General features: G+C 37.7%; 1 protein-coding gene across 1 annotated transcript in view; it reads right to left on the reverse strand.

Moving 5' to 3' along the window:
* Positions 1-3316: 3316 nt before the first annotated feature.
* The window catches only part of CUL4A (cullin 4A), a gene marked incomplete at its 5' end in the record, with an annotated part of 34604 nt that continues 28698 nt past the window's right edge, over positions 3317-9222 (reverse strand). The window contains 4 exons of the mRNA XM_010180446.1: positions 3317-3412; positions 3698-3850; positions 5038-5210; positions 9118-9217. Coding sequence (XP_010178748.1) covers positions 3317-3412; positions 3698-3850; positions 5038-5210; positions 9118-9217 — 522 coding nt within the window. The remainder of the gene's footprint in view (positions 3413-3697; positions 3851-5037; positions 5211-9117; positions 9218-9222) is intronic.

Raw genomic sequence — 9222 nt, forward strand, 5'->3', positions numbered from 1 at the left:
TTCCTGTAGCTTTTTGCTGTGCATTATCTGACCTTACTGCATTATTTTCTTTCTGAAGAGACTTTGGCTAGGAACAGATAACCAAGGTTATAGTACAGAGTCCACTCTCCCTAGCACACCAGCCAAAGATCATAAACTCACAAACAGGTCCACCGGCGTAACAAATCAAAGCACCGAAGCTGCTTGTAATAAGGTATTTTTTTTTTCAGAGGTACAGCAAAAAGAAAGGAAGAAAGAAGATGCAGCAGACCAAGGGAGTTAAATAATAAATCCAGGTTCAGACAAAGGAATAGAGGGGAAGCTAAAATATAGAACTAAGATGACAGGACAAAAGGAGGGGGCAGGCAGGATAGCTGTAACGGTGACTTGGGGAGCACCTGCAAGGCAGCCAGCAGCCTGCATTCTCACACTCACTTTCCCTCAGGAGATATTGGGCTAAGTGACAGGACGTCACTTTTAGGAAAACTGCTTTTTAAATACACATAACGTACATCTGCATGAATTATCTGAATGTTTAAGTAGAACTAAGTTAAATTGGAAGGTTTTGGTAAGATTGGAGAGCCCCAACCCATATCCCAGATTCCCTGCTGTTATTTTTGTCAGTTCATAGAAGCTTCTACACAATTTGTTCCAAGGCCACTGAACTGCCAAGACCCAGGTTTTCAAGACATCTTCTAAACATGGATGTGCTATGGGGGAAATCTGCTACTTTTCTTCAACACTTGGTGACCTTCCAGGAAGAAATGTTTAGCAACCTCTGCCCTGTGGGCACAAATCCATTCAGAGGGCAATGTGAACCAAATAGCTGGCATTAAACCAGCAACTGGATGAGACTGAATGCTCTGCCAAATTCTATCACCAACTATCAAAAAGCAATCAAATGCAGCTATTTTGCTATGAAGAAGTGATTACCATGCTGACTAATAAACTAACTGCTTACCTGTCTGGTTCAGCACATGCAAAACCCCAGCAAGAGAAATTTGAGGAAATAAAATTAAAAATGAGAACCTGAAAAAGAAAGTCATGATCACATGGCCTGTCAATTTCTCCCATAGATTTTGATCCTCTGAACACTTTGAGACCTATTTGGAAGAGTAAGAATTTTTAGAGATTGTTATATTTTTTGTAGGTTTGGGAGGTAAGGGGATGGTTGGAGATCAGCAGCTGGATAAAGGAGAACAAAACCAATGCTCCTGCAAGCAGAAAGGCTGCTTCTGTTTTTCTAAACAGAAAAACCCTCTGCATTACTGCTGCTTGAGGTTACCTGGTAGGATTATACAGTAAGGGACAAAGGCATACATCAGAGAAAGAAGCCTCATTATTTCCACTGGTTGTGGAACAACTAATTTTTAATTGCTATACCATAGTCATTTGGCCAAAGAGTTCTAGTCTATGGCAATTCAGAAAAAACACACATATCAGCACTTTGAATCAATTAACATTACTCCATACAGCAGAACCATTTCAGTTACATTCAGGATAAAACCACTGCTTTTAATCTATTGTTTAAAGCCACTGAACCAGGAAGTTGGGGTTCAGAGAGGGAAGGCGAGACACATTCATGGCTTGATACCAGTTACTGCATTCTGCTGCCAGCTTTGTGGAAAAAGCCTCTGGCCATGACATTTCTGTGAGGCACACACTCCTTTCTGTTTAAAAGTCTAGTAAGATGGATCTGATCGGCTTCCATATGCATAGAAAATGAATTATAAGGTGAATGGTATAATTAACACTAAAGAACAAACCACACAAATAAACTGAAGTGCCACATTCTCACAAAGTCTAAGAAATTAATATTTAATATGCATCAAAGATTTTATTTGCATTAACTGAAGATTCAAATATTAAAATAGGTCTACATTAAATTACAATATTAAATATGTTTTAAATACAATAAAACTAAACATGTTGAGTTTCAAAACACAAAGGGAACGAAAATAATTCAGAAGAATGCAATACAATTAATGACACCAGATGACAGAACAAGGACTTCAACGTGTAAATCCACAAGATGTCAACTCTTAGCAATGTTTACTTTAAGAAGAGGCGGTGGCCTTTTAACTGATGCACCAAATCCATGTTACATAAACTCAGTAAGGTATCTCTCAAGAAAATATTGCTCAGTTAAATTCTTATTTATGCCATGTCCGAAACTCCTTTGGTAGCTCTTTTTCAGAATGCAACACACCAGTATGCAAATCCGGAAAATAAACAGTCTTGTAAGTATTGCCACAAAAGATGTCCTCCTTATAGTTACAACTGTCTAACAGCTCTACAGTGTCTTTCACTCTTTAATTCAAATCAACTTACATATATACAGTATGTGACAAAATACTTGCAAAATACTTAGTCTTTCAAGACAAAAAACTATGCTTTCACAATATCGAGACCATAAAAGTATTTTTAAAAAAAAGGTTTTGCTTTTTTAAAGTGGAGCACACTGTACAGTAGGTTCCCTGGATGTTATTTTAAAGGCCAAACTAAGTGTTACTGCAATTACATAGACAGTGATAAACACCACTTGCCCTAAAATGAGGTAGGGCCTCTTTGACTTAGATCTAATCTTTGCCACCCAAGCCAGCAGAAGTAGTAATAAAATAATAATCCATGTTTTAGCTAAGTAATCCAAGAACTCACTACACACAGGAACACAGTTGTCCTCTTGGCACTTCAAAGATCTCACTTCAAAACCTGATTTATCCAAACCAGACTGAAGTTTATAATAATTTGAAAGAAAATTAACTGAACGCAAGTTTAAGGGTTTTCATGGTGCATAATTTCAAAAATTCAGTGTATTTCAACAACACTGCTTGTACATAAGTGTTCATCAATTAAGCATTTTTAAAAAGTTACCCAAGTTGTCACTGTAGCTAAAGAATGCAGCATATAGGGTCTTTATGGATGCAGTTAGGAACACATAAATGAAGAAACAAGACATGCATCCATCACAGAAATATTTCTCACACAGGAAATTTTACCTTTCCATCCAACTTCAATGACAGTGTTAAACAAAACTGTAAAACTAAATTTTTAAGAACCCAGAAGAACAAGAGAGCAACTAAAAGAAATAAAAATACGACATTTAAAATTTGTAAGGAGTCTTGACACGGATGATCAATTAACATGTCATTTTCTCTTCCACAGCAGTGCATGCAGCTGGTTGAATAATATACACCAACTTGAAATCTGCTAAAAGGAAAGTCTGGAACAGCATAAGTATTCGGTGTCCTGAAGATATATGTGGATGATTTTGGTTTTTATTTTTTTAGGTTTGTTTTTTAATTTTATTTTTTTAAGTAAAAGTATCTCCTCTCCATTATGCAACATAGTGGTACTGATTGGGGTTGTCTTTGTCTCTCTCCATATAGTCTCTGTCAATGAGGGATTCAATCCTCTTTTTCAAGTCTCCAGGCTACAAGAAAAGATGAGTTTAGTAGAACAGTTTAGAATGTAGTTGCATTTATTTTACATTTAAAAAAATAAGACTGCTAACAGCTACATAAGAAAATGTGACATAGTAAATATATAATTTCCTACTGATACTCTAGCTTACTTCTGTTCACACACTCATTTTAATATCTTTGGATTTGATTCAAACTTATTTCACATTTCTTACTCTCATGGACAAGCTGAATGGAAAAATATATTAAATATTTTTAGATGATCCTAGGATGCTTTGAAAAACAAAATCAGTTACCTTAACAGGAAATTTCAGTTGATTATACAATTCAGAAACAAGGAGATTATGACCAAGAGTCTTTCTCATCTTCATTATTCGTACAATAGCAGCATCAATCTGATATTGCCTGTCTTGAAATACTCTTTCAGTTGTGCTGACCTGTTCCTCGACCTAAAGAACAATACAACATCACAAATAATATCACCTTTTTTCTATTGTTTTTATCAATTGTATTTCTAGAGTAACCTTTCCAACGAAATGAAACTCATGTACTCTTATTCATCTTTGAGACAGATGCATGCATTACTGCATGCTAAGAAGTAAGTGATTCTAAAGTGTACTGCTAAAGCAAACCAAAGATAAAACTAAGGATAATGTAAAGAAAAAATAATGTACACCTTATGTTACATCTATTTGATAAACAAAACTAAATCTTAAAAACTCACTTCAGATTGAGAGAACACGCAACAGTTTGACAGCTCAAATACAGTAGTCTTCTCTATCAAATGGCTCAACTCTAATTTGACTTTTAAGCATTTCAAGATGCAAAGGCAAAAAGGAAACAACTCAATGTTAATTAAAACATGTCACCTTCTGTCAAGAATTTGGATTCAAGTACAAGAAAGACACCCACTGCAAAAACAGGGAGAACCTTGACTTTAATTACCCACTAAATAAAAAAGTGACTGTTGGGGTCCATGCAAGAAATGGACTACAGCACACCAATATGATGCTCTGGTAGCCATTTTATTACACACAAAGCAAGCTTTTTATACATTTCTAGCATTCTATGTTTACATCTATCTGACTCCTAATAGGCTGCGCGCGTTACCCACCCCGGCTAAGTTAATATATGATTGGTTAAAAGTTCTCCGTCTCTAGTCTATTTTTCTGTGTTCAGTGTCTTCATTATCTTCTTCGCTCCTCTGCCAAGTTTCTATTCTTAAGCGCTCAAGGTCGTTCCCATCTCACGGCTGTATGCCTCCTGTCACACTTTCTCACACAGATTTGCAGTTACAGTGCTTCTATAGCCCAGGCCTCTACAAGTGACATGGTGACATTTGATTTCAGCCATACCATGAAAACTCCTAAGATGGACTGAAACATCTACAAGATCCTATCAGTTTAATAGACAGGCTTTTAAATTTGCAAGCACAGGAAAAAACCTAAGTTGTTTTGATTTGAATAAGTTTTAAAAATCTTCATTGCCTCTGCAAGTCATCCTGACTACCAAAAAAACGCCCAAACTGTTTCTTTTCTCCATATGCAAAAACTATGAGAGGAAATGCAGAGATTCTGGCTCTCCATACGTGAATAAACAGTTAACATTAACAGAATGAATGAAAAAAAATACATACTGTTTCTTTCATTTGGATTTGGTTGATCTTTATTCTAAACAATTTATGCTTGAAATCACCATTAAAGATGAATTTATCTCCATCTTCCACATCCTTGCCCTTTGGATTTTTAATCAATACTCGTGCTTTTCCACAAGCTAAAGACTGCAAGGTTCTTCTTAATTCACTGTCCTCTGTGAAGAAGTATGGGAGAAAGCAGAAAAAAACTCCATGAACATGAAGAGTTTAATGTGATTAATCTAGAAATACAATTGTCAAGTTACTGGTTTTATGTTAATGCCTTCTTCCAGCAAAGTTCCAATTAGGTAACAACTCACAGCCTTTGAGCTTGGTCTCGCATCTTTCACACGTAAGTGCTGAGAGCATGCACCGAATTGTACAGCTCAGGAAGACAGACTCAGGCTCACCTCAGTGAGCTTGCCATCCAGAAGCAGTTTCAGAACAGATTTCACATTAACATGAGCCTGGTTTTATTGCTTTTGTTTTGTTTGGTACTTAACAGGATGTTAGAAGAAAAAAAAAAAAATCAGTTGATGACAAGAAACTCAAGCCACCCATTTTATGATTTCATCACTATTTTTAACACACACCAGAAAATATATAATAAAGAAAGTCTATGTTGATAGAAGATGTTTTATGAGAAGGCAGAGCAACAGCTATTGCAGTCACAAACTTCCCCCACAAGAAGAAAGGAGTGGAAACAAGTGGGTGAGGAAAATTTTATCTACTAAGTTTTAAAGCTAAAAGCATTTGGACAAGTAGATAAAATTAAGTCTAAAACATTCTAATAATTATGTTGCAAGGTCTTGCATCAAGATTTTGCATTAAAATAGCCCCTGCAGTCTCTAGAATACTTTTATTCACAATATAAAATTATCACCAAATGATCTCCTGAACAGAGTTTTAGTCTAAAAATTGAAAGAAAGACTTTGCAATCTAGTGCTGAAGTGCAGTACAGCCGAGTAAAAGATTAACACAAAGTATTTTAGAAATAATAATAAACTTTCATACAGAGTGACCTGTTCCTTTTTTCAAACTTCCAGCTATTCTATAATTACTAAAAAAACCCTTTAAACCACATTGACTAAAAAGGCATTCATGATATTAAACCTTCAGTAAATGCAGATTGTCAAGTTCTGTTTTTGTCCCAAAAGGATGCTGTTAAAAACACTCGGTATACTTTGGAGCTTTGCTTCTGCACCGCATGCAAAGCCGCAAAGAGGCTTTCTTGATAATAGAAAGACAGGTAAAAACATGGACTGTATGGGGACACTGCATCTCAAAGCAGCACAGTTACCAAAGAAGAGGTAACCATTCTTTGAGTGACAGTTTATGTATTTGCCAACTGCAGTAATGTACCAGGGACGACAACATCTTTTTAAAGAGACTGGTGGTGATTTATTGTAACAGTGACTGTAAAACACAAGCTCCAATTATGCTGGTTAATGCAGATGAAGACAGTGGTGTCCTAAAGGGACAGAAATCCATGTGATGGTTTGTTTTTTGTTTGGTTGGGGTGGATTTTTGAATTTTTTTTTCCCCAGTAATGTGGTAGTTACTCATGTGGTACCTAAACTGAAATATATGAAGTATCCAAACACAAGCACACACACAGCATGATGATGCTTTCTGCTTTTGCTCAGTAACTTCCCCAGAAGTTACCAGCAGGCTGTTTGCCTGATGAACTTTTCACCAGCTCCCAGAAAGAGCTGGCACACGTGAACACCAGAGTAAAGGAAGTGGTCAGATGCAACTCCGCAGAGTTGGGAGGTTCAGTATTCCTTTCAGTGTCTAGTTTCAAACTGAAGCACCCTGGGTCAGAAGGTCCATCTGGTTCAGCACTGGCCACGAGCAGGTGAGCACAGGGCAGCATGTAAGAGTGAAACTGATACAGCTGCACACTTTCCTGCTTTTCCTCCTCTCCTCATGCTGTTGCTCTCTAAGTCTCCAATCACTTTGGGCTTAGGGACTTTCTAAGCCAGAGGTGGTTTCTATGTGTTGAGATACCTTCAGTGCTTTGCTCTTCCCTGAACCTATCCCCTTGAATTCTGTAAACTTCCAGCTTTTACAACATGCCAGCAATGTCATTCTCTTTGAATTCAGAGAGAGCCTACCCTTCTTGTACAGGTTCCCCTGTTTCAAAGGCTTTCCTATTTCCCAGTAAATCCAGACCCTCTTCCATACACTATTTTTTCAAGCATACATTGCAATTCTGCCTGTCTGCACATGGTGTTTAGAACATTTAGAAACAGTTTCTATGGCAACCCTAATGCCCAGATTTTGCCCTCCAGAATTTCTACTATGTCTTGTTATTTGTACCCATGAACCAGGACCTCTGAGTCATCCAAGGCAGTCTCCAAGAGTCTGGCTGTCAGCACCTCTGCCCTTAGAGGTTAATTCACCAAGCAGCTGCATTACAAATTCAGCTACTTTTTCTAATAACTCAATCATTGTTCTTTTCCAAGTAGCCAAGATAGCAGCCTTCAGCAGGGTACCACTGAGTGAAAGGACCATCCAAGCAGCAGGAGACAGGAAAGGTGCAGTGTGGGACCTATTTCTGACATAATTTCTAGCCATAAGAGTTTCCTCTTCTTTAGAAGAGACTGCTAGGCGGGAATGGGACCTCTCTAAAGCAGCGACTTCTGTAGGTAGAGCCTGGGAAGACAGATTTTATGTCATCCATCCTGGCACCACAGGAACTCTGTGGACCATGAGCTGTCCTCGTTGCCTGCATTCTTACACTACTTCCCCACAGGGGAGAGAAACACAGCCATGGCACTCGGTGCAATGATAAAACATAATGTAGGTAACCTGCCAACTATAAATTCTAGCCAGCTGCCTTAAAAACAGTCTATCTAAATCCCTTCTAGTGGGCTATAATGGAATGGATTTCCACGCAGCAGATTTTATCGTTGCTGTCAGGCAGCCAGAATGCAAGCTCCGAGGTACAGCAATACAAGATGAGAAAGCAGGATCTGGAGCAGGCTTGTGTGAACTTATGTTTGTTCTGTAACCATTGTACTCTGACCTAATGAACCTCTCTGGACTATCCCGATGCTTATCATTTGCACTGGCCTGAGTTTTCTTCAGCTCCCTCAGCATTAATGGAGTGGATGACTAAGCAACTTGAAGCACTGATGCTGAGAAGCTGGAGCACCCAGGCTCATTCTGAACCACAGGGATTCTTGATACTCCAATTTTGCAGTATTTTAGTTACTATATTTACAATATTTCAGGGCTTGTGTGGGTTCAAATACTCTTTCAGCAGTTGCTGTATCAGGTTGATCTTAAGATTCAACATGTGAATACGCTACTGTGTATGACCTGCTGGTTGACACAGGAGCTCCACAGAGTAGAGAGATGATAGCGCTGTCATTTTTAATGCCAATGGTTGTAACTATTTCAAGGAAGTGTAAAAATCTGGAAATAAATCACCCAAGAGCACAAGAACACAGGAGGCAGATGCTGCAGATGGTTAAAAAGAAAACTATACTTTTCCTTGGTTGCCTTTGTCCTTTCTGCATCCAGGTTTCAAGTGCAGAGTGAGACAGCTATGAAGTACACACCCTAGAGCACACTGCTGCTCTTAACAAATCAGACCTATTGTAAATGGGGTATTCCAGCAACAGTAATGAAAAAGAGGTGGGCAAGTTCTCAGAACAGTTTAGCTGAAAATACTCACTTGAATCACTCTGAAATGACAGCATTCTACAACAGATCACTTTCAGAATATAGTATTTGAAACTGTAACAGAACAAAAATAATCTGCACACACAACAGTCTTTATCCCCACTTGGATTTTCAGAACTCAGTAATACATTTTGTAAATCAAATAGGTTGTTAGTAGTACTATCTGCTACACAACTCTTACTATTGATTTTGTGAAGCATCTATTTTATCTACACTAGGAAGTACCAGCAGTGTGTTTTCCTCATCATTTTTGGTGTCTGCGCACTATTGGCTCATAAAGTTTGTCCTAATGATCAAGGCAAATTTCTTAAAATTAGATCTTTACATACCAAATCATAATTGGCAATCACTTCATGAATAAATTTAAGAATCAAGAAGTATTCTTCCTACCTACACCAGTGGCCATTTTAATTTCTTCAAAACTGAATTCATCTCCTTCATTAAACATAAGCAGCACTAATGTCTGAAAGAGCGATACTTGAAATTCTTTCTTTC

The sequence above is a fragment of the Mesitornis unicolor genome, unplaced genomic scaffold (assembly GCF_000695765.1).
Source record: "Mesitornis unicolor isolate BGI_N332 unplaced genomic scaffold, ASM69576v1 scaffold10753, whole genome shotgun sequence".
NCBI classification, from domain to species: domain Eukaryota; kingdom Metazoa; phylum Chordata; class Aves; order Mesitornithiformes; family Mesitornithidae; genus Mesitornis; species Mesitornis unicolor.